This window comes from Podarcis muralis, chromosome 6 (assembly GCF_964188315.1).
Source record: "Podarcis muralis chromosome 6, rPodMur119.hap1.1, whole genome shotgun sequence".
Lineage (NCBI taxonomy): Eukaryota > Metazoa > Chordata > Lepidosauria > Squamata > Lacertidae > Podarcis > Podarcis muralis.
In genome coordinates this window covers 75729828-75754610 of record NC_135660.1, presented here as the reverse complement: position 1 = coordinate 75754610, position 24783 = coordinate 75729828, and the positions used below count along the sequence as shown (strand labels likewise).

The window sequence follows — 24783 nt, the reverse complement described above, 5'->3', positions numbered from 1 at the left end:
GCAGTCATTCCCAACCTTATCTATCACACATCTCACTCCATCCATGATAATGCTTCTCTGTGCTATGGCTGTCATTGTCCTATTGGAAAAAATAGATATATCTATTTTTACAGTAAGAGACTTTTGCAAGATCAGCTTACTTCAATCTTTTAAAATGGTATATACAACAGTAGCTCATTTAACATTTCCTTCACCTTTTTGTCACTTTCCCATAAACATCAGTTTAGAAAGAGTGAACACTCACACAACGGGGGTGGGGGATGGAAATCAATAAAAGTTGAACAAACAAACAAACAAACAAACGGCTGAGCAATGAGCCACCACCAGCGTTGTACTAAGATACCTCTCAAGTCACTTACTACTTCTCATGAAATCTCTATTGAAGTGACCCTTCGTTCATTTCTTTATCCCCCCCATAACTGGGCACAACCCCCCCCCCCATTGAATCTAAAGATGTACCAACCTGCCTTAGAGAAATTTAAATAGTTTTATCAAAACTGTTTTGCTTTCTCTCAGTATCTCTCAGATCTGATTTACTTCAAATTTTGCTTTGGGTGAAATATGGGCAACAACCTGGGGAGAAGTGAGCCCACTGAAACCTCTTTTGGTTTTCCTTTCTCTGCTGTTTTGCCTGCACAACACCATAAATCCCATTCGCTTTGGGCAAAACGCAGTGGCAACCGTAGTCTCCTCCCTGTTCAGAAGTGGGAAATAACTCCGGTGTAGTAGACTAGATGGTGCAGCGACTCAAAGTCTAGAGTTCCTTATCTCGTGGTAATCATTTGCTGGCTGTCAGACAGGGAACGGCATGTGATTGGAGCCATGAGCTTATGTGGAGAAATCTTCCCCAGTGAGTGAAGGAGGAGCACATGACACATCACATGTCAGTTAAATCAAATTGAGATGCACATCCTTCACATGTCATAGCCCTGAAGTGGAAGGCTTTGTCCTTGAGGTTCTGCTTGGGAGAGTGAGTATGTAATGTATGTCTTGTGCTACTGAACGTGTTCTGCATCACGAATTTGATTCTTGCACCATTGAACTTGGTTAGAAACTTCCATTGACTTTAATGAGCTTTAGATCATGCCCTGATACTCACATGCCCCCTGATTAGTTCACTTGCTGTCTGCCTTGCCATCTTCAGCCTAGGGGTATTGTTTTAATTAGCTGTGGTCTTTCTGGGTCAGGTGCATTAGTTTCAGACTTTTCAGCTCATTTTCTCATTACTGAACCCTTGGTGTGTGTGTGTTTTTTGCCTCTGAAGCTACCAAAATAGGAGAAAGAACGAAGCTGGTTTTCATCGAATGTCCTGCACTGCAAAAGCCATGCTGAAGCAATATAATGCACATCTGCTTAGGAACCTTATGGAAAAGATCTAGATTACACGCTGCCTTAAGGTTCAAAAATGTCACTGGCAGCTCAGACATATACCCCAAAACGGCTAAAAGCTATAAGTGTATGGAATCAGGGTTTTGCATGCATTGCCCTAGCTAAACAGGAACTTTTGTTTTTGATTCCTCCGTCCTATTCTTCAAGGACTGAATATACCACCACCACCCCTTTTGTGGAAAACAGCTGGTAATAGGATTACAGTTGCTTTTACAGAACTGCACACATACGGCCTCAGATGCTATGTATACCCTTTGTTGGGTGCAAAGAGTTCAGCTGCAATCTTCATATGCATATGTCACCATTTAACATCCATCTATTATGTCGGATGCTGAATTCATGCATAAGAATATAAAGATACATATTTTATAACCTATTGCATAAACATCCATTTATTATGGATAGATTTATTTAACATTCATGTTTCAATGTCACACGGGCAAACTGGTTGAATACCAATGCATTCCATTTTGGGATTCACTGTAGAATTGGCAAGTTATTTAAATGTATGTTATAATATTGTCAAATTAAGTCTGATTCTTAATTTCCTGGCACAAATGGCTCTTTAAAATTGCGTAACTCGGTCTGCTTAGCCCCAAAGCTTGAACGGCAATGTAGTTCCATTCTAATACCTGGCTGACTTAGGTGCTCCATGATTAAACCCTTAATAATTAAGCCAGGCCTAATGTTTAATAACATTTTCAAATAAAATATAATGTTCATATTATATTTTCTTCACAGCTCACTGAGTGCTTTGGTTAAAACAGACAAGTTGTTTGTGTCAAATACAATGCCTAGACATTATATATATTTTCAAACATAAATTAACATTATCAAATGGAAGCAACAGGGGAAATGTTTCCATAGATGGAAACTTGACATGCCATTGGACTTCAGTGGAAACTAATCTGAAATGTTAACTATAAAAAGCAAGATTTCTTATATTTTCATTGGACTAAGCTGCTTGCAATGAACTGCCATTTTCTTAAAGGCATGGGAAGGCGGTAAAGACCTAAAAGTTGTCGTACGAATCCAATCCCCACACTTTACCTGTTAATTGGACACAAGACAGCCATCAGTGGGAAGAGGCATTTATATTAGAAAAGTAAATATCTGCCTCCCCCCCCCAAAAAAAAAAAATCATGCACAGACAAATGGGAAGGAAGCACCTTTCCTGACATTTCTACCAGGGAGTTGTGAAATTACATCGGATAATAGAAGGAAAAGGCATGAAATGCCACCTTATAAAATAAAATTACTTGACAATGAGAAACGAAGAAAAATTCCACACTCATCTCAGTGACAATTTGCAGGGCTGGCCAAAGGTGTTTTGCTTCGTGCTCCCATGACACATGCAGAAGTCGAGTAGCTCAGCAGTTCAATCTTTCTTCCATTTAGGAGATAGGACAGCATCTTCCACCATAGCTGAAGGCAGCATTTATGGGGCACACTTCGCTTTGTCCTCAGGTCCACTCCCTACTTCCAGAATCTGCCACCTGACGCAGTTGCCTCATTCTGCTTAATCGCAAGACTGACCTAAACAGTTTGCACATGATCGCTAATTCATGTGCTTTCTATTGTCCTTTTAAAATGTCACTGTTGTTACGATGTCATAATCCACTACTTTATCTCTCAGGCTCATAACATTCAGTTTCCTTAGCAGTTTTGTGAAATGAACTTTACAAAATATGTTTTTGGAAGCTTTAGGTAAATTTGAGCAATATGCTGTTGTTTTTTCAGGTAATCTAGCAGGTTTAAAAGGTTTTGCCTCATTGTATAAGCCTTGCAACTTCAAATTTGCCTTGGTAGGTGCTTTAGAGTTTGTTTGGTTGTCTGAATCGTCTTACTATAGAGGAGGATAGCGTTTCCCCCCCCCCAACCCACTGCAGTTGTTAGGGTAGGCATACAGGTGAAGCCCACAGATATACTAAGGAACACCTTTAGAGAGAAGAGAGCTGATGTTCTGTATTGAAAAAGGACATAAGCATATGTGAGCCAAAAGTTTCCTGATTTAAATGCTGTTTTAATCAGATGCTCACTAGAGAAGTCTTAGGCAAGCCACTACCTTTTAGCCTTGGCTCCCCATCTGCAATACAGAGGTAATAACAAGGTTGTTAGAGGAATTACAGACATAATCTATGGGGAAATATTCTATATAATTGATATTTAGTACTCATATTAAATAGTCATAATTACTGTACTAGAGCTAATTCTTTAGTTTACGCATGAGTTCAAAAATATTAGTGTGAAATCTAGCTGATACAATTGTTCAGCATTATTTTCTTTCCTGATAAAGAGAAATTCGAGGGTTTTTGGGATTTCACCCATCATTCAGTTGAAAGGAGTTAAGAAGTAGCAAATTTATTTAGTACCTTTCTTTTTGGGGGTGGGGCTCTTAGATGCCAATATCTCGCAAATCCAGCACTTTCCCCACGAGGTTCCATATTTTGTATGGATTTAAGCAGCGAATTTGCTTCTTGACTTCCAAGTAATTTTGTTTTATAAATTACTGCTTCAGCCTTAAGTATTTGAGGTGGCATTTTATGCCTTTTGATGTCATTTCAGAAATTTCTAGCGGAAACTATATGAAATATGCTTTCTTCCCATTTATCTGACGTTTTTATCAATAAAACACCCCTTCCCTTTCCCCCCTTTGCATATTAGGCTGTCTTCCTGTCACATCCAATCAAACAGTAACATGCAGGCACACATTTGATCAAAAGGTGATAATTTGCAGAGTCTAAAATATAAATACCTAAGAACTTTCAATTTCAAAGCGGGGGAATGAGAATGTCTTCTTCATGCCCACCACACTGCTAACTGAGGAAAGAGAGGTGTTTTCTCTGTGTGTCTGAAAAATTGACATAGGGGACATGAGAAACCCTTATTCGGGGGTGTGAACAGGATTTTCTGGGCCCAATATACTGTGGATTGGGCTCTTTGCTACACTTGCTGAAAAAAACACACATAACATTTGCATGCATATGTTATATGCAAATTTGAATCCTCTTTTGCAGGATATAGCCATAGAAGGAGGAATAAAATGGCTACTTGTATTCCTTTAAACAGAGTGATGCACCATTCGACTATAAAGGGACTTTTTCTGGGTCTCCCCTCTACCCCTGCAAAGTAGTACAGCTCCGGTGCTTAAACCAATTTTCATCTGGCCTAATTATCACATTTTTGGATGCATGAGACCCACTTGTGTTCAACTGAGCTCCCAGTTTTCTGTGCACAAAGGATCCTCTCTCCATGAACCCCATTAAACACACAGATACTTATTTTTGAATAGACATGTATACCATTGCACTGTAAGCTAACTATACAGTGAGTTTTTAATAAGTGCCTGGAGTTGTCTAAGCATCTTTGCATATATATTTTTTTCAAATTTTGGAGTGAAGGGGTGGGTGACATCCAGCTGGGGACACACACACACACACACACACACACACACACACACACTTCTAGAGGGAGTATTGGATCTCAAACTGTAGAAATTCCAAGAAATAGAAAAGGAGAAATAAAAGTGCAGGGGTGAGGAATACTGCAGCTGTTTATGACCTCAGGAATTCCTGTCTCCTAGTATCCAAACACCTCACTTGTCAATCACAGTTCTGACTTCACTCTGGCGAAAAGCACTGAAAAGCAGGAACAGCCATATTGGTTCACCTGCCAGCAAATTTTGGTTCTTAACTTCCTTTACAGGAGACCAATCAGCTTACTTTAAAAAATAAATAAAAGCTCAGAGTCTGATGCTTCTGCAGTCTGTGGGCTTGGTACATCTGTACCCCCGTACCCCTTCTCAACAGGCCTGTCCTAATCCCTTATTGACTAAAATGTTTACTGAAACTTTATGACTTCTCTCTAAGTTCCTTGAATATTTTACCTAGAGAAGTACCTATGAATTTTACTCCAGATGTTGTTCTTGCGACATTTTGGTAGAGCAGTAGTAAAGACATCTAAAATTATGGTCGCAATCTTCTGTTTAATGTTAAAGTGGCAGAGGATAGTTGAAAATGATCTATTTTTATGGTGCAGGCCAGATTCCTTTATAAGCTAAAACCTTCGTTATTGATATTGAAGGGCCCGGTAAGCTTAATGGCTGCAATCCAGCACAGAGTTAGGCGCACTTAAACCTGTGGATTTAAAGGGGCTTAACTGTGTTTATTGTGCTGGATTGTGGTCTATTTTGTTTCTCTGACATATTCTCAGTGCAGCCGTCAGTACCGCAGTGCTATAAGAGAGGAAGAGAGAGAACAACCTCATGGCTTCCTTGTTTTGAGACTCAGACTGGAAAGCTTCTGAGAATGAAAGGGAGAAAGTCCACCTAGGACACATTCAGCTGGTACGGCAGAGGCTGGAACAGCAGTATTCTTCTCCAGGCATTGGCTTGTAATGGAAATGGAATGCCTGTGGATGATAATATTTCCCCAAGCACCTATGGTGCAAATAGGAGGCATACTGTAGATAGGGACTATCATTCCTGTCAGCAGATTGCAGGCTCAAGAGAGCCGGTGACAGTAAAAACCCTGAAGCAAGAGACAGATACAAAATAGATGAAGTAAACATGTCTGGTGCAACCTTGTCTCTCAGGTTACATTTGCTCCTGGTTTTGTCTCTATTTAGAAATAACACAACTAAAGCCATGCTATGCTAGTGGTTCATAGGCAGGACTGGACCTATTTATCACCTGAAGCAATAGGTGGCCAAATTCTAGGACACCACTAGCGTGGTGTTTGTGGCACATCCGGATAGGAGTAGCATGGTCTATTCCACAGGTGGTGGGCATGTCCCCCCCCCAAAAAAAATTGAGACATGATCTATGAGGAACTAAAAAGAATGCTAAAACACACATTTTTAAAGAAACCTGAAGCTTTCATATTAGGCATTCTAACGATAAGCATCCCAAATGAAAATAAAAGAGTGTTTCTTTATGTGACAACAGCAGCTAGAATGCTAATAGCAAAATACTGGAAAAGTGAGTTAAGACCAACAAAAGATGAGTGGCAATTAAAGTTGTGTGAGTACTGTACCTCGAACTAGCCAGAATGACAGAACTAATAAGAGATCACTCAGGTGACAAGGTAAAAAAGGAATGGGATTGCTTTAAAAACTACCTGACAAAGTATGGTTCCAAAAACAATACTTGGTTGTGCTTAGATTAATCTCACAGATATAATAGAAAAAAACTGATTTTAATAAATGAATACAGAATATTTGTCACTTAAGAGTAGTGTTGAAGCCGCAAAGAGACAGAGGGAAGTCAACTAATATAGCAGGGATTCAAACTAGTTTTCTGGAACAGAAAGAAAGTGACTGTAAAGAAAGAAAGAAAAGAAGGATTACAAATGTAATTTCTTTCTGAGAACCTGGCGTATAGAATATTCAAATTACTGTTTATATCCTTTGAACAATTTTGTGTACTTGTCTAATTCTTTTTTATTATTATTATTTATCATTTTTTATTTTTTATACTTTTTATTTTTTTATTTTTATTTTTGAATATTTGAATGTAATGCTTAATTCATGCTTTCTCTATAATTTTTAAAAATTCAATAAAGATAATAATAATACTAAAAAAGAAGTAGGATGGTCTGCAGCCTGTACTCGTGCCTGCCTCTCCTCTGCTGTGTTGCCGTTTGCTCTCCGGCACAGTATGCTAGGGGCAAAACCACAGTGAGACGCAGAGGGGTGCATACATGCTGTAATGTATAACAGTGCGGTGGTGATCTCTTAGACTGTGGATCTGGCAAATATTGCATTTGCCCAAAGGGAAATGTGATAGTCGCCAGAGGGAAGGGCTGTAAGTTCAGTGGTAGAGCATCTGGTTTGCATGAAAAAGGTCTCAAGTTTGATCCCTGACATTTATTGTTGTTAGCCGCCCTGAGCCCAGCTTCGGCTGGGGAGGGTGGGATATAAATAAAATAATAATAATAATAATAATAATAATAATAATAATAATAATAATAATCATCTCCAGGGAGGGCTGGGAATATTGCCTGTTTTGAAAAAGCCAGTCAGTGTGGTCAGTTCTGAGCTAGATGTACCAAGGCTTCCAATGTTCCTAAAGCTTTGGACAACGGAGGACACTTTTGCCCAGGTCTTCTCATTTCAGCCAGAACTCAGTCTCGACACCTCTCAGGTGGGCGCCATTGCCATTATAAGAAAACAAGGGAGGTGTTCATGGTGAGTTCTGGCATGTCTTTTTCTAGACAAATAGTACTGCTATTGTCTGTTCCTCACAACGTTATCAGTATTAGCCACTCTTGTCAGGTTCAGAGGATATAGTTGTGGAAACCTTGACCATTTTGCTCAGGGAAGGAAGTAGTATGCCACCTTCTTCCTGCAACAAGTTGTCCCAGTTCCAGATGTGTTTCAGATCCGTCAGGCTGGGGTGACAAGGAAGACATGCAGGCCCTGATGCTCAGCCATAAAGGCTCATTGGCTTAGCAGGGAGGCTTTAGATGACCACCCTGATATTACATTGTTCTGATGGTGCATTCATGTTTATGCCATTAGCAATTATCTTGTCACAATTCCATGCACAAACATAGAATTAAATGGAAGTATATGTCATATATACTGCATCAAGACTGAACAGTTTTCATTCTGGGTTTGCTTTTGGGACTCCTGGTCTAGCCGCATTGTTCTCTCCATGATATTTAACAAGGACCACCTTTGATTCAGTAGGTGTCTCAAGACCTAATCCTTGACAGTTTTACTTCCCTGTTTAAAGGCTAAGAACCTGATTTTGTTTTCAACATTCTGTCATTTCTTCACTCCTCACTTTTATCTTTTGAAATGCCATCAAAGTGTTCAGCAAATATTTGTGACCAAGCATCTTTAAGGGAAGGTAATCTAATTACCGTTTTCCTAGATCTCTAAAACAAAGTTGGCAAATCCTTAGTTCACCCCTCCCCCATTTTTTCCTGCTTCCCTTTAAGATCCTACCAATTTTGGTGGTGCCAGCTAGTGGGGTGGGGTGGGGAGGAGACATAGTGCTGGGGTGGGCACCCTAAAGCAGATGCAAATCACCCCATCCTCAGTCATCAGATCTATCATTTGATGAGCAGAAAGGGGTTGATTTACCCTCCCACACAGCTAATCTGCATGGCTCTAAGTGTGTGTGCTTGCACAAGAGTTTGGGGTGGCCACACCCACCACTGGAATGAGGGACCTGGAGGGTTGACCAAGGGTCAATGACCCAAAAAAGATTTGCTCTTGGTTAAAGGTGGAAGATGATAAACAGCTGGAATGGGATTTTCCTCTACAGTGGTACCTCTGGTTACGTACTTAATTTATTCCAGAGGTCCGTTCTTAACCTGAAACTGTTCTTAACCTGAAGCACCACTTTAGCTAATGGGGCCTCCTGCTGCTGCTGCGCCGCCGGAGCACGAGTTCTGTTCTCATCCTGAAGCAAAGCTCTTAACCTGAAGCACTATTTCTGGGTTAGTGGAGTCTGTAACCTGAAGCGTATGTAACCTGAAGCGTATGTAACCCGAAGTACCACTGTACAGGGGTGGGGGCAGGAGAGAGGGGGGGGAGGGAGGGAGGGAGGTGGCAAAGATATTCTGGTTTTATATTGGTTTTTACTGATACGGTTTTTCGCCAATGAATTTTAGAAATAGTGGTTCCGTGAGTGAGTGGACTGATAGTTCTCTTTTGGAGTCTTCTGACGCACTGCACAGAACTACATTTCCCAGAGTTTCTTGGGGAGAGGAAATTAAATGATTAAATCATAGTAAGAGCCAATCTGAACATTATGGTAAAGACAGGTGCTGTGCATCTGGTTCTCCCTCTGCAATGACTAATAGAACGTGTCTTGTAGATAGGTCAAATTTCTGTGCTTGCCTGTCATCAGCAAGCGGAAGCAAGGAGATGCCTTGTGCTGTGTGATGTCAGGACACTGTGTGGCTTCTACTGCATGTTAAAGAGCCTGATTCATATAGCAGCAGTTTTAGCACTTGGCATGTGATTACAATAACAACTAATTTGGTCCTCAATTCCTGATGTAAATTTGCAGAACCATATGCAAGAGAGAAAAAACCACCCAAAAGAAAAAGAAACATCCATATGCCTTTTTTTTGCGGGAGGGGGGGTGTTCTTATTTAATTACACATTCAAAATTATTGCTTCCCTGAACCTGATGAGAAAACAGAAATGATCTAAACTTCCTTTTAATAGCTTGGGAGCCTGCATTTATGATTACTCATTTATTTGCATTAAATTCACCAGCCCATCTGTTCCACTGTGCTTTGTACATTCACTGGAGACTTAAAAACATATTACTTAAATGTATTAGGAAGTCAATGATTACTTTAACCAAGCAAAGCGATCGGGTTTCTTCTCCCTGAATTCCCATCCAGAGACATTTCTTACATCTTATGTTAACGAAAATGATTTACATTCCTCATGCGCACAGCATGCAGTCACTGTTTGGAATCCCAATTAGAGCTGACATTTGCGGACGAGAGATGTGTAGGTGTGTACTAATATAAGTAAATATTAGCCACAAGTGAAACTCGTGGGAGAATTCGGTTCCTTTAGCCTACGATGTCACAAGAGAAAAGCTTCCTTAGAATAACTAAACTTCTGATAGTTGAAGCACGCTACTCTTTTCTGAAATAAAATGAGGCTTGTTTCATTCTTTCACCCGAAAAGTTTTACTTTGTAACAGGGGAAAAGCACACCACAAAATTTAATGAAGGATTAAAAGTGTGTTATTGAATCTATTAACGAAGTGTAAATATAAAACATTTACACTTCCCGCACCTTCCAGGTAGTGATGGGCGAACTAGCCTTGGCTCAATTCCAAATTGGCTTGACATTATTAGATGGTATTTTGAAGGAGTTGGTGTGTGTGTGTGTGTGTGTGTGAGAGAGAGAGAGAGAGAGAGAGAGAGAGAGAGAGAGAGAGGATGCAGGAAGCTTGCTTATTTTCAGAAAGCTCCCTCTTAGCTTATAAAGATGGATTTCAGATATGGATGGTAGACAGCCGCCACATCTCTGCAGAAAAGCAGTTGGGAGAATTGACCCAAATAATAAAACTGACCCCAAACAGGCTTGTAAGTTTTAGTTTCACTTGCTATTTTCAAATAGCATCTCTATTTTCAGTAAGTTTTCAACTCACCCTCAAAATCTTGGGGGTTTTTTTCTTCCAAATTACAGTAAAGCCCACTAAGCCTGGTTTTTAAGGCTCCAGGAAACTCTGCTGCCCCTGTAGATAAGCCTTCAGAATCAGGGAGTTATCTGAACCAAAGGCGTCCCTTTATATATGCTCTGTAAGGACTCCTCCTACCCCATATGATAGGCAAGAATGATGCCCTAGCACCAATCCCAGATCTAAGGTTAGTTGCATGGGCAGAGGGAAGGCTTACAATAAGTAAGCTCATCCATCTACTCCCATGATTTGGTCTTGTGTCTGAACTAGCCATCACATACTTACAAAATCCTTCACTTAATCTAGCAGGGCACTTAAACAGTTCTTGCAAGTCACTCATATGTAGAAGGTATGGGTGGGGGCATACCCCTTTTTTTAACATTATCTTGGAAGGTTGTGGCTCTCATCTCTCCCTCGTAGTGGCTACTTTTATTCAAGCTAGCTAGACATACTTGGTTTGATGAAACGGTCATTAGGGCCACTTTCGATACATGAACTAGATGTCTTTGACAAGACATAATTTGTTCTGTCTTTCACTTACTGTGTTACTGTTTCACACAAAGAGAGATTTCGGCAAGTCATCCCAAATTTCTTTCAAAAACACATTGATGTATGAATATGACATTGATATGGAATTTTCCCCAAATTCTTGAGGTGAATTTTTGGAGTCCTTCTGCATTGGAATTTTACCTAAGCCACATTAAGTTATGAGCTTCTCCCCCCCCCCCCAATGAAATTTTAAGCAATTTTAAACTGAGAGTTCTGCTTAGCTTAAACATAGATTGGAAATTCAGGAGAAGTTAAAAGAATGTTGATCTTGGGAAATTTCTAACAGCATTTTTTTTTTGGGGGGGGGGGTTTCATATACAGGTATGTTACCACTAAATGTTACACATATAGTGAAAATAGAGGTGAATTTGAGAAGACCTGGGTCTGGCAAAATGTATTTGGTGATTTTAAAGCATTCTTAAAATGTATGTATGCCACTACTGTGGCCTGTGTTTCGTAAGCTCAAAAATGGAAAACGAACGAGGTCCCAACTAAGCTGACAGAATATGCACAACTTGCAGACTTAACATATAGAATAAGAGAACAAGAAGAACATACATTTGGAGAAAAATGGAAAGCGTTTATTGAATATATGGGGGAAAATTGTGTACACTTGAAAATGTTGGCAGCAGTAATATAAATTCAACAGTGTAAATAAGTTTTGATGGATGTAATAATGGAATACTGAATGGTTTAGTTTTTGTAAAATATGCAGGGATTTATGATATGCAAAATGAACCATGGAAAGAGAAGAAGGGAAGTCACTGGTATTTTAAAGATGTTTAAATGAGTACTCTAAATTGTAAAACAGAAGATAAAGAAATTACATTAAAATGAGTAAAAAAGAATTCTCTGTTCAAAAACTGATAGCTTTTGAAAGAGAATGATAAACATTCTATCAAAGTTAAAGATGTGTCTGAAAGTTTTATTCCTTGTTTTTACAGGCAAAGAAAGGCAACTACGCATTCTTGTGGGACGTTGCAGTAGTGGAGTATGCGGCATTGACGGACGATGAGTGCTCCGTAACAGTCATTGGAAACAGCATCAGCAGCAAAGGATACGGGATAGCGCTCCAGCATGGCAGTCCATACAGGGATCTCTTCTCCCAAAGGTAATACAAAAGTGCTCCATCTTGAACCCCTTCCCCAACATCAAGCTGAGTATCCCATTTGCTGGCATTTAGAGCCTTGGCTAATCAGCTGCTTCTGGGTGAATATCGCTTGTAGCAATGCATTTTAGTTCTGTCGCTTCTTCAGGGTCGCAGCATGGCCCAGCTGGTTCTCAATTCAGGTGAGTATGGGGGACGCAGGGACAGAGGGGCAGTCCAGCCCTTTCTAAATTAGGACTAGTTCACAGGCGAAGAACTGTGGGAGAGTAGAAAACCATGGCTACAAATTAATGAAAACTGTCAAGTGGGGAGTAATCAGTGAGAAGTGTGTGGTTTATTATTCTATGTTCAAAGGTAGGCAAATGTGAGGTGCTCCTAAGAGCCACTTTGCCTTTTTCACAGCAACAAACCCAGGTTTGCTTGCTCAACAGGAAACTGCGGTCAACCCTGTCTCTCTAATGAGTATACCTGTATGATAATAAGTTTCCTAGCACCTTTTTGCCACATTCATAATTCATGCTTCTTGCTCTGCTCTTTAAAATACCAGATGTATATTTTAAAAGCATAATGGGTTGGATCCAGATTTAGCCTTCTGCAAAAGGAGGCTTCGTCTACTAGCAGAAAGAATAATTTTTTGACATTCTGTGAGATCTCCTCCAAAATAAGCTAACAGAGAACCAGAAATACCATTTCATTAGGGCAAGTCCTGAACAACATGTCACCTTCATAATCAATATGTGCAATAGTGATTGCATTTGGTTTAGTGTGTCTTGCTTTGGAAACAAAACATGAGCATTCCTGGAAGTCTGAACTGACAATTTAGGTGGAAAAAAGGAAAGCGGAACAGGCGGTTACCTTGCTGAACACCACTAGCTTATATAATTTATCCTGGGAGTGTGGGATTGCATCAGGGGCACATGGGGATGTTTCCAGAAGCAGGAAAGGAAGCAGATGGCATATGTTACAGTTTTCACTCTGCAGAAATACTTCTATTCTTCTGTTCTGATATATGATGCTCTTATATTCACTCTGATCATGATAAGATCAGGTTCAAGATGGATCTCCCTAAACTATAATCAAGTAGCACTTGACTTATACCAGGGCAGTTTGGGGGGCTATCCAGGTCAGTCAGAGCTTTTGTCTGTTGGCATCCATCTGTCTCAAGTGTGCCATTGAAGGTAAAGTCAAATAACTGGAGAGTTACAGTGCCTGTTGTGGCTGTAGAGACCAATATGGTGGAGACATGTTTTATTGTAGCTGGGACAGATTTTGTACATCTTGTACAAAATGTGTACATGACCAAGCCTGCGTGAGTCAGAGCAGCCCAGTCTTGATTAGCTGTGGATCGCCAGGATCTCAGGCAGGGCTGTTTGACATCTTCAACTATCTGCTAGTTTAGGATTGGCAGTGCTTCAATGGAAAATAAATTCCCCACCACCACACTTGAATTTCTGTTTCCCACAATCTCTTTGGAGGAGTACAAAGCTGTTGTCAACAACTGGTATGATCCTTAAACAGAAGCACTCCTGGAGATTTAATCATCAGAGCATCTGTATGAAGTTTGCAGTTTTCCCCTGTTGTGCCTAATTCAGGGGTTTTCATGCCTGTCAGTTGTCAAACAAAATGGGGCTATGCATATGTAAGGTAATGCTCTCTTAAGTCTTGCTGTGCTGATACGCAGTACTACAGAAACTGATTTGCAGGGAACCATGCCTAGCTGTGCAGTTACCTGTTGGCTTTTGTTTGGGGGTCAAGGCTTCTTCCCATTCCAATTCTGCCAGTGTCCATTGTTTTCTGTGTCCACATCACACCCACCCCAGAGCGAAAATCTGGCAGGACAGGAATTTGGCAGGCATTGTTAATCTATCCAAGTTCAGTGTATGACTTGGAGCTCTTGGGACCTGGAACTATAACAAGGTCAATTTAGTAAACCAATGCAAATGATAGGCAGGAGAACTAAGAAAGTATGCCTGTTCAGTCCTCTCAGTGTATAGGGAGGGGATTCCCTAAATGGGGCCTGACAGGTTGGGGGTTCTTTGCGGTACCTCTTCTGGCTATCAGATTTAGTATCCTAAGGTCTCAATGTCTCTTAAACAAGCCTTTCTTCATGGGCTGTTTTGTTGAGTAAGGGAGTGGCCATCACTGCCATTAGGATGTCTCCTGTAGTTGGAGACCTATTGCACTCCTACCCACAAGCACAGTGTTTGTGTGCTTCAAAAGCACAGCTTGACAGTGCTTGCTTCCTCTAACTGGTCACACTGGGGTTGCTTTTCAACAGGGAGACGCTTCTGAACTCACAGGTGAGGCTTCATTTGTACTAAGTAATGTTCTCAACATTATTTTTGACCATTATGCATGGCACCAAGATAATGCTGAGGAAAGACTTGTCCCACAGTTTGCTGAACAGCAACAGTAGCACCATTTCCACCCCACAAGTACATCGGTGGATCCAACCCAATATGTTGAGAGGCCCTTACTTATTCACAACTTTCTGAGTGTGTTGTTAATATTGATTCCTGCAAAACTTTACAGTGTTCATAACTCATTCATTGTGCCATTGGGTATACATTTTTTTGGTAGCACAAACCTTGCCGATTGTCAAGTTTATATTCTTCCAGTTGCAGATTTCCTCTGTGCAAGCTTTCCTTGTAGAAATATAATGCTTGTGGTTTTCCCTAAAATGATCTCTGCAGGATCTTAGAACTACAAGAAGCTGGATATTTGGATGTGTTCAAAGAGAAATGGTGGCCACGAATGGGACGCTGTGATCTGAACAGCCACACCAACGCACAGACGGATGGGAAGGCCCTGAAGCTTCACAGTTTTGCAGGGGTCTTCTGCATTTTGGCAGTGGGCCTGCTCCTGGCCTGTTTGGTGGCAGCCCTGGAGTTGTGGTGGAGCAGCAACCGTTGTCATCAAGAGACACCCAAAGAGGTCCATAACTTTTATTCTTATCACAATTAAGTGTAGAGAATGTAAAACTTACATCAAACTGAAGCTGCGGAAATCCAGTTCACTGGATTACAATTGCAGATAATTACATTTAAGCACAGGTTTCTTTCTTTTTAAAAAGTTATATCCTTTTTCCATTTTTTTTTAAAAAAATCCCTAATGTTTGTGTTTTATGGAAGGTACCAAAATGTCAGCTCTGGCAACTAAAGTCCTGTATTTATTTATAGAGCAGATACAGCCTGGGCAGCAGCAGCACTGCAAACATTCCCACATTGCCCCACCATTGTGCCTCAACCTTGCCATGGAGAGACCATCTTTAGGGGTAAGAGAGTAGCTCAGGCACCATGCCTTTGGCCCCCACTGTTAAAACTGACAGACAAGGATGTTTAGGGCTGCCTTAAATACACAGATTCAACACCTGATTCTTGCAACAACAACAAAAATCCCATGTTTACCTGCTGGCCAAGCCTGCACCACATGTCACCTCCTCCTCGACCCCAAGGACTCTTTTTGCCCTTCTGGTTTGGTGTTAAAATACTCGACCTGGAATATGGGAAGATTGAGAGCAAGTGTAAGGCTATTTACCTCCTCACTTGGGGCCCTCATCTGATCTTTTGGTTAAAGCAATAGAAGCAATAATGCAGTCACCAGGTGACATGAATCTTGAGTAACAAGCTAGATAGGTCAGGTGGAATCTAGTGACTTCAAACCATTTAATAGTTTAACTATATATTTTTTAACTTGGGTATACGCAACTCATGATTCACCATGCTGGCGACAGCTCAAATATAGTTGCGTATTGTGATCTCACAGGAGCTAAACAACCCTTCCTGTCCCATTTTTTTGCAGTCCTAGGTAAACCACAAGAGCGTGAGGTTTATTGAGCTTCTAGTAGGGTCTGTGCTCAGCTTGGTGAATGTTTTTTTTTGGGGGGGGGAGGGTGCATATGAAAGCCACTGAACTGGTTGTTTGTGAAATGGGGACTTGAGTAAGGCCCATCCCAGGTGTCTTCTGCCACCATGGAGAGATAAATTCATTCCAAGATGTGAAGTCTCTATGGTAGTTAGTTGCTGTTAGCTGATAAAGCAGTCAGCGAGGGATTGCAGAGGATGATGTCAAAATACGGCAGCAAGGAACTTCAGTATGTTCCCATGTGCTCTTATGTAACTCAGTTTTCTTTGTGGAAGAAAATATCCCTTTACAAAGCAAGTGTGGGAGCAGTGCATAACTAAGGCAAGCACTTTTAGAGAAATATGTAATGCTGTTTTCCTTTGTGTGAACAGATGAATGAATCTTTATTCCACTCATTAATAACACAATAAATCATTCAGGCCCCATCACTGGTTGATGTGTCTCCCCCCCCCCCCTTCTTGTCTCTTTCTAAAAATAATACTCTTCAGAGCTAAATGAGCGGCTTTTAGTTAAGTATCTCTTATAGTCAGAATATGAAATTGCCTGTTATCAAAGGTTTTTCTTGCAAATATTTCAAAGCAATAATAATCAACCTGTCATAGCCATATCGTGCAAAGAGACAGCATCTGTTTGCATCTGTTTCAGTCTTTAACAACCTCACCTCTCTGTTGGGCTTTGAGACATTAAGGCACTTTAACCTTCTTTTCATCTTGAACAGATGCTTTGTGCCAGAGGGTTATGACAGCAGCCACACCCCGACTGGGGAAGAACTCAGGGCCTATCACTTTTAATTTTTATTTCTGAATAGCCAGAGTGTTGCACTAATTGACATGCCTACCACATACAAACTGATGGGAAGGCTTATATTCTCTAATGCTACTTGTCATTAACATTCCACTTGTCTGGATTCCCTACTTGTTCATTCAATTTGTCCTCCAAGTCTTTAGCTACCATGCTTCACATCCAAGTCAGAGAAATCATTTTGTATGTAAGTCCACTGTGCATTCTTTTCAAAGGGAACTTTTTTTGGTCAAAAAATAACTTACTTAATTTGCTCACGTAGCCAAGAGTATCATGAATCCATTTCTTATTCACGAAGAGATGATGTGTGGAGAAATCCATCTATGGGCAAAGACACATTATTAGTATGAGGGCTGAAACCTTTAGTTCGTTCAGTTAATAGTGAGTGAACTAAAACTAAATTGAACTGAACACTTTAAAGTTCAGTCTTCTGCATGCTCATGGCAGTAGGGATGTTTGAGGAATTTGCTCTTTGTGGATTCCGATTCAAAGTAGCCTCTTAGACATACTGTAGATATTTTTTGAATTTTTCCGTTCTCCAAAATTGTGATGCAGTTCTAAGTTCAAAAGACACACCCAAATGTGTATTATATATATAGTGTGCTTTGGGATTTAAAAAAAGCCTATATAAATGCATACTATGAAGTAATATAAAAAAACCTATTTAGTGAGAAAATAGATTCAAAAATACCATTCAAATACAAGTTTCCATGCATTATTATTATTATTATTTAGAAAAAAAACCTCTGCAAATTAATGAAGAGGTGGGACATAACTTCTGAATAAACCCTTGTGAAACTGACTCATGAAATAAATGCTGATTTGCCCTGTCAGTGTTGCCCAACTTTCAGGGCACAACTAGACATGATGTGGAAGAAATATATAAACCAACTGTGTCCCAGAGGTTGTTTTTTTTATCTGAATGCGGTGGGACAAAGTGGCAGTAACATTTCTCTCCCACAGCATTTTCCTGACTGAAATTTCCCCCTGTGGCTGCTGTTTGTCCTGTAGGGAGAAACCTACAGTGCAATTTTAATCAGGACAAGAGAATTAGAAGTAGGGGAGAGATTAAGTTGTTCTGTCCCCCAGAATCATAGCCCTTGTTCTATTAACTTTTAAAAAAATGGGTCATGGATTTCTTGCATCAAATCTACTTTCCCTATATTTGGGCAAGTAAATCCATTGAAGAAAGTAGGAACCGTTTCTGAGAAAACTTTGATAGGATTAGGATGTTAGTTGATGGTGTGGTGGTGGGGGGGAGGCAGCTGGGGTTAATGAGAACAATGTTTAATTGATACATTTATAAGTTAAACGTTTAGACCTTTTGTTCTAGAATGCCACTTGAAAGAGAGAGAAAGAGAGAAATGTATTAAGGATTGTCTTTCTTTCTAAGGTTCACTCACTTCACTATCTCAAAATGGCACCTATAATGAATTAGCTGTTGGTGATACATGCACACTTGTATAAATTGAATCCGTTATTGGTTGAAATGCAAAATATTATTTATAATCAGTGGACGGATGACCAATTAAAATGCATGCTTTCTACCCTCCATTTCTCACCACTTCGAACATGGCGGGTTCTTGGTGCAAAATGGAATTGCTGATTTAGTTCATTCAAATAGGGCCTATTTTACACCTTGCCAAACTGCCAGGTACATTTTTCTGAAAGGTTTGCCCAAAGTGTATTTCACACAACAGCCTTCCTCCGAAGCTGCTGGAATATAACCTCCATTGTCCACAGCCAGAATAGTCAAGGATAATGGGGATAGTCCAACAACATCTGAAAACCTAAGACTGGAGAAAGCTGCCATACCATGTGTAAACAATGCGCAACTTTTTAAAAAAGTATGTCTACATGTGGATGCACATGTATTTCAATTCATTGTCTGAAACCGGTTTCAGACATTTTGAGCTGGCAATACATACGTGGCCCATCATAGTGCATTTCACTCCTGCCTGTGCTGTGCTGGGAGCAGGGAGTCGCGATGTATTGCCAGCTTGCCCATCTGCCTGCCTGCACGTTTGCCTTTGCCCAAGCAAGTTAAGCGGGCTGCCTCTTTCCTCCCGGTCAGTCGCAGGAAGAATGAGGCAGCCCACCCTGCTTGCAGGCAGGCAGATGAGAAAAAACCTTCTCAGGCTCCCTCTTCTGAGGCCGGGACTGGGCTGTGGAGGGAGCGAGTCACTAGGAACTCCTTCGACTGAGCAAGCAGGTAGCTTCCTTCCCTTCCTCCTGGTCGCTTCTCCCTCCCTCCCCAGCCCAGCCACTTTTTCAGATGTTTTCAGTGTTCGAGCATTGTGATATATCACAATGTTGAAAACCAGATACTATCCAGCCCTAGTCCTCAGAAGTGGTTTTTATTTTACAAGATATACCTGGAGTAGCTCTACTGTTTTTGTAATGTGCAAAGGGATTTTGAGAGGCACTTCCTTTCAGCCGTAATATCAAAGAGTGCCACTATTAAAAATAATATAATGAAAAGTCCTTCCTATACAAAGTTCTTACAATGCAACACAGCGGTCATATTATTTCCCCAAGCACACGTAATACAAACTATGCCCCAAAGTTGTAGCCAAATACAAAAACGAATGGTTAAATAGAGGTCAGCTTCTTTTTATATCAAGGCATTCTAACTCTCCATTCATTTGGGAAAGGGGCTTTTTCGCCATTCTTTGTTGTTTCTCATTGTTGGGATTCCTTCTTTGTCTGCTTCTTGCACAGAATTCCAATGGGCTTCTGATATTGTCCAACTTCACTAATGCTTTGGAATCTGCAGTTTTGCTAATAGGACTGTCTCTTGGAATTGCCAGAGCCTAGTCATTGCTTGCTAAATGCTCTCTAACATTGCAAAATGCTAACCACCCATTTCTAAGATCTGCTTTGCCAGCAAGTAGGCACTTTGCATAGCCCACGCTCACCGGCCACTGTAGCAGTGCAGAATTTCAGTCAACTATGCCCTGCAAGCACTGCAGGGATCTTACAGCCAGGATTTTAAGGCAAACCAACCGTGGAAGATTTGATTGAAACATTTCGGGGGGATTTCCTCCTGGGGAGTATATTTTTAACCTAAGTTCAGTAGGAGGCGATACTTTAAGAAATGAAAAATGGATTAATAACTTCAGGTAGATGACAGAAACAGACAACTCCTCTCTAAAGTAGTATCTAGGCAGAGGAAGCCACTTTGATGCTGATCATGGCATGACTTGCAAGCTCTTCACTGCCTTGGCTACTTTTAGGTCTGAAATGGGGAATGTGTGACCTTCTGGATTTTGTGGATTCCCGCTTCTGTCAGTACCAGGTAACAAGGCTCGTGATCAGAGATGATGGGAGTTGTAGTTCAACAATACCTGGAGAGTGACAGATTTCCCCATCATTTAGGTCATTGTTCCATGCTGTGAGAATATGGATGGTGCTTGCCAGGGCTTTTTCAGCTGGAACTCAGTTCCGGCACCTCTCAGGTGGGTGTCATTGCCATTGTAAGAGAACAAGGGAGGCATTCATGGTGAGTTCCAGTGCCTCTTTCTAGAAAAATAAATGTGCTTACATTTATGAAGTTCCTAGAAACCTTACAGCTCCCTACTATCAGTTTGTTATTGAGTTTTCGCCTGATAACGATAAAAAATAATGTGCACTGAACCGTCTAAACCTGTCCTAATTAATAATCTAATTTACATCATAATTTTATAGCAGTTCCTAGGGAGTCCCAGAAATTACTATCAACGAGAGAGGCCCTCGGGCACATTTCAAGCCATCAATAAATCCTATTTTGCAATCTGTTGCGGCCATCAGTTAAAACAGGGTTTTTATTTAATCATATTGGGAAGGTAAGATTTAAAGGAGGACAGGTTCCCAGTACCTTTATCAGTTGTGTGGAAAAGGGACTTTCAACAAGGCCACCTTTAAATACTGTACTGAATTCAGCTTTGCTAAGTATCTTTCCCCACTCCCTAACCTTCATTTTGCTGTGTAGCGAAAACAGCTGTCTGTTAGGTCCGCTGCTATTAGCAGCTGAAAGCAACTTGTGTTTGCCTAACTGCTCCTTATCAGACCATGTGAAAAACATTCTACTAGAATGTCTTATGCCTCTTAGTGGCGTTCAAAGGGCCAATAGTGAGATTAGCACTGCAGGAGCTAAAATAGTGGCATTTTGTTATTGTCAGTGCCTTCACTCATCTTCCTGCGAACCAATAATTTTTTGAAATCAGTGCACAAGGCTCTAGAGTGTGCAAAGCTTTTGAACTAGAGATGACCTGTCCCTACAGGTTTGCCTCTGGCACTGTAGGAGTGTCAACCATTTTTTTTTTACCTTTTTCTTTTTACAAGCCTAACCAGGTTTACATGTTTTATGCCTTATTGTGATCTCTAATGCCACAACCATCATAAATACAATTTTATTGGTATTTTTCATGAATATTTTAAACTGCCTAGAGCTCTTTTGTTCTAGTAAGTGGTATATAATGTTTGATGTATCAACTAAAAAAAACTCCCCCTTTCAGTGTATTTAGCTTGAATAATACCATAGCTGTTAATGATGGGTGTATTCTAACCTACCTCAAAACATTTGCATCCTAAAAACTCCTGCTGTCTTAGAGTCAAGCTTCACAAGTGACAGTCCCATGTAATGTATCCAATGATGGACAGTATCACTTCAAACTGTGTGTGTGAAATGTTTGAATGATCCCTCTTTTTGAGCAAAAAAAACTGTCTGCATATTTAAAGCTAGTATGCAAGGGAGAAGGACAGGCTACAAGTATCTCTCAAACAAGCTGATTTTGTATTTGCAAGAAATATTTCACGTATGAGCATTCAGTTATTTGATCTTTCTCCTGTATGGGAGGTGTGAATTGCTCTCACGCTTTGTTTTATTTACTGAAATATTTGCTAGCATCTCTGCAGCCTGGGCTCGCCGAGTGGTGCACAGCATAAAAATGAAAATACAATAAATACAGTGAATTTGATCACCCAGCAAATTGCACTACAAATTAGCATAAAATCACAAAAACTAAAGAAAAGGCTAGGGAAAATTATTCACCTGGCACTGAAGAGAGACTCGATATTGGTGCCTGGTGTACACTACATGTAATGTGCTCCTCAATAAATAGACTAAGTTGGAAATGCTGTTCTCCATGCAATCTAAAGTAGTAGAGTCCAGCAAGGGATACATTGCATGGGATTTCCGATTATATAGATTAGCTGCCAGAAGGAGGAACATTCCTTAGGGACTGAAAAAAACAACACCACAGGTTCTGCATAATGGTTGTGTACCACCTGGATCCATTGTACTTAGGAATGTATCACCTCCAGTCCCCCCCCCCCATTTTTTTTAAAGCATAACTGGGGCATTCATGCACTTTGAGAGTAGAAAATTAGCTGAACTGTTTTGGGAACTGGGTCATTCCTCCTACTTAAATCTGAAGACACTGAAGACAGGCACTATGGTGCTCTCCAGATGTTGTGGACTCCCACCATCACTTTGGCCGTGCTGGCTGGAGCTGATTGGAAATGTCTTTCTCAACATCTGCCAGACAACAGGTTGACTACTCTCAACACAGACTATCACAGGCGTAGGCAAACTTGGCCCTCCAGATGTTTTGGGACTACAACTCCCATCATCCCTAGCTAACAGGACCAGTGGTCAGGGATGATGGGAGTTGTAGTCCCAAAACATCTGGAGGGCCGAGTTTGCCTATGCCTGCACTATTATCTCTCTTTTTTTGCCATTTCATCACTGTCTTCTCCCCCCAACCCACCCTGTTGCTGGCTGTTTTTCTTTTTACTGTTTTATTTGGTTTTTTCAACTTGTGTTCCCTATTCCATGTGAAGAAAAATAAAAGATTTTAAATATATATATATATACTTCCCCTTCATTGTATGTTTATATTTTACATTGCTTTTTAAATTATTATTTTTATGTATTTCAATCACATCTGAAATCTGTGTACTTTTTTTGCTAAAATTTCTCATATAAATAATCATCTGTATGTATCACTGCATTGTACTTTAATTTCCTAAGATGAAATAAACTTTTGGGAGCAGGAAATAATAATAAAAAATGTCACTGGCAATACTGGGGTGTAGAACAGTAGCACACTAGCTACTACACAAGGCCAATTCATATGTGCATCCTCTTGATTTTTCATTGCTTACAGTCCACTCCTGTCTACAGACTGTCTACTCAGAAGTAAGTACTCCAGAGTTCAGTGGGGACTCAGAGTACAATGGGGCTTGGTATGAAAAAAACTGTGTTCACTAGGATAAATTCACACCAAAATGCTGGTGACTTTTTTCAAGGAAATTCATAAATTGTGGCTGAAATCTAGAAAGCAGAATTTAAGATTTGGGGGGGGGGGGATGAGAAACTGGGAGAACTAGCAGGTCCTACCTTAATTGCAGCCTTAATTGTGGTTAGATGACTGAGAGTTTGAATTTATCACTGATTCCATCGGAAAGCAATGTGTTTGAGGCTCTGTAAAATGGTCACACGCACTGGAAGCAAGCTATCACTTGTTAAACAATGGCCTGTATTCACTCATACTTACTTACTAACACAGATTTCCACCCACCCAAACAAGCTACCCGCCATTGAAGCCTTAAGGAATCAGAAATGGCCACACTTCAGAAGGTCCCAGGTGGCGGAATGTGGAATCTCCTGTAGATTCCAGAGTGTAGCTAGAGAAGAATGGAAGTCATTCTACTCTTCTCCAACACTTTTCAGAGAAATATCAACTTACAGCTCTTTACTACCATCTGAATGGAGTTCCAAAACTACCATGCAAATAGAACTTGAAGAGCTGTTGAGAACCTGGCCATTTGACAGACAGTTTTTTTGCGATAGGTGGTTGGATAATTCTCATACAATTTTAAGTCAAGGTACTGAACTGTTTAGAAATCTGGACTACTCTAATCTACCAGCATCTCTGTACCAGGGGAAGAGTGAGGAATAAGGGGAGAGGAAGATGTACGTGTTCCCATTGCAACATGTAACCGGCAGTAGCAAAGGAATGTTATATAGCTATAACGTATGGCCTGTATTAATATGAAAGATAAGCGCAAGAAGCCTTGGGTTCCATGGAAGCTATACAAGGGTTTCTCAGAAAAGAAGTTGGCTTTCCAATACACGAGACAAGCCATAAGGCCACTGAATGGCCCAGCCATGTTATGAAATGTGACGTTATGAAATACAATGAGTTAAGCTCTGTACCAGGCTTAACTTGTACAGAGAAAATTATACCAAAATAGAATCCTGTTCCAAGCGAATGGGACAGAGCTGCCAGTCATCCAAACACCTGTCAACATGCACACAATTTGAAATACTTTCCTACCTTGGCCTCAGTGGTTACTGTGAGCCTGCCTCCACCACCAAATCAATCAATCAATCAATCAATCAATCAATCAATAAATAAATCACTCCTAAAATGTAGCACTAATTGAGATTACCTAATTTATTGGTGAAAATTGTATACTTCCTTTTCTTTTCCAATATACAATTCCTTTTCGGTATCCAAAATGGTGAAGAAAATAGCATTTTAGAGTATGAAGTACACCAAAATTAAAAACAAAAACCTCCAACAGAATCAGATAAATTAACCTAGACCATGCCAGTCACATTCAGTAGTTTGGTTACATTTTTAGTGTGTCATTTGTGTCACAAATAGGAAATATCTGAATTAGCTGATTGAAGGCAAACTCATGACTGAGCGCACAACTCCGCCAAAAAAATCTGAAGTGGGAGGCAACCAGTTCATGCCACTACTAATTCCAGGCCAGGTTGCACGGAAAAACATACCTTGATTTGTTTGAATGGTTTTACTCATATTCCAGATGATATGTACTATCATTTTATTCATACTTACTTGGAAGCAAATTTATCCAGTGGGGCTTATTTCCAAGTAAGAGTAAGAGTACATTGAAA

The 24783-nt window shown here is 40.4% G+C and overlaps 1 protein-coding gene across 6 annotated transcripts in view; it reads left to right on the top strand.

Annotated features, from left to right (window-relative positions):
- The window catches only part of GRID1 (glutamate ionotropic receptor delta type subunit 1), a 713795-nt gene that overhangs the window by 676601 nt on the left and 12411 nt on the right, over positions 1-24783 (top strand). For 3 of the 6 annotated variants that reach the window (XM_028729284.2, XM_028729285.2, XM_028729283.2), the window contains exons 14-15: positions 12043-12209; positions 14900-15140. In XM_028729284.2, coding sequence (XP_028585117.2) covers positions 12043-12209; positions 14900-15140 — 408 coding nt within the window. Of the gene's footprint in view, positions 1-12042; positions 12210-14899; positions 15141-15385; positions 21874-24783 lie in introns of those variants that run through there. The other 3 variants (XM_028729289.2, XM_028729286.2, XM_077930578.1) reach the window with 3 other exon arrangements.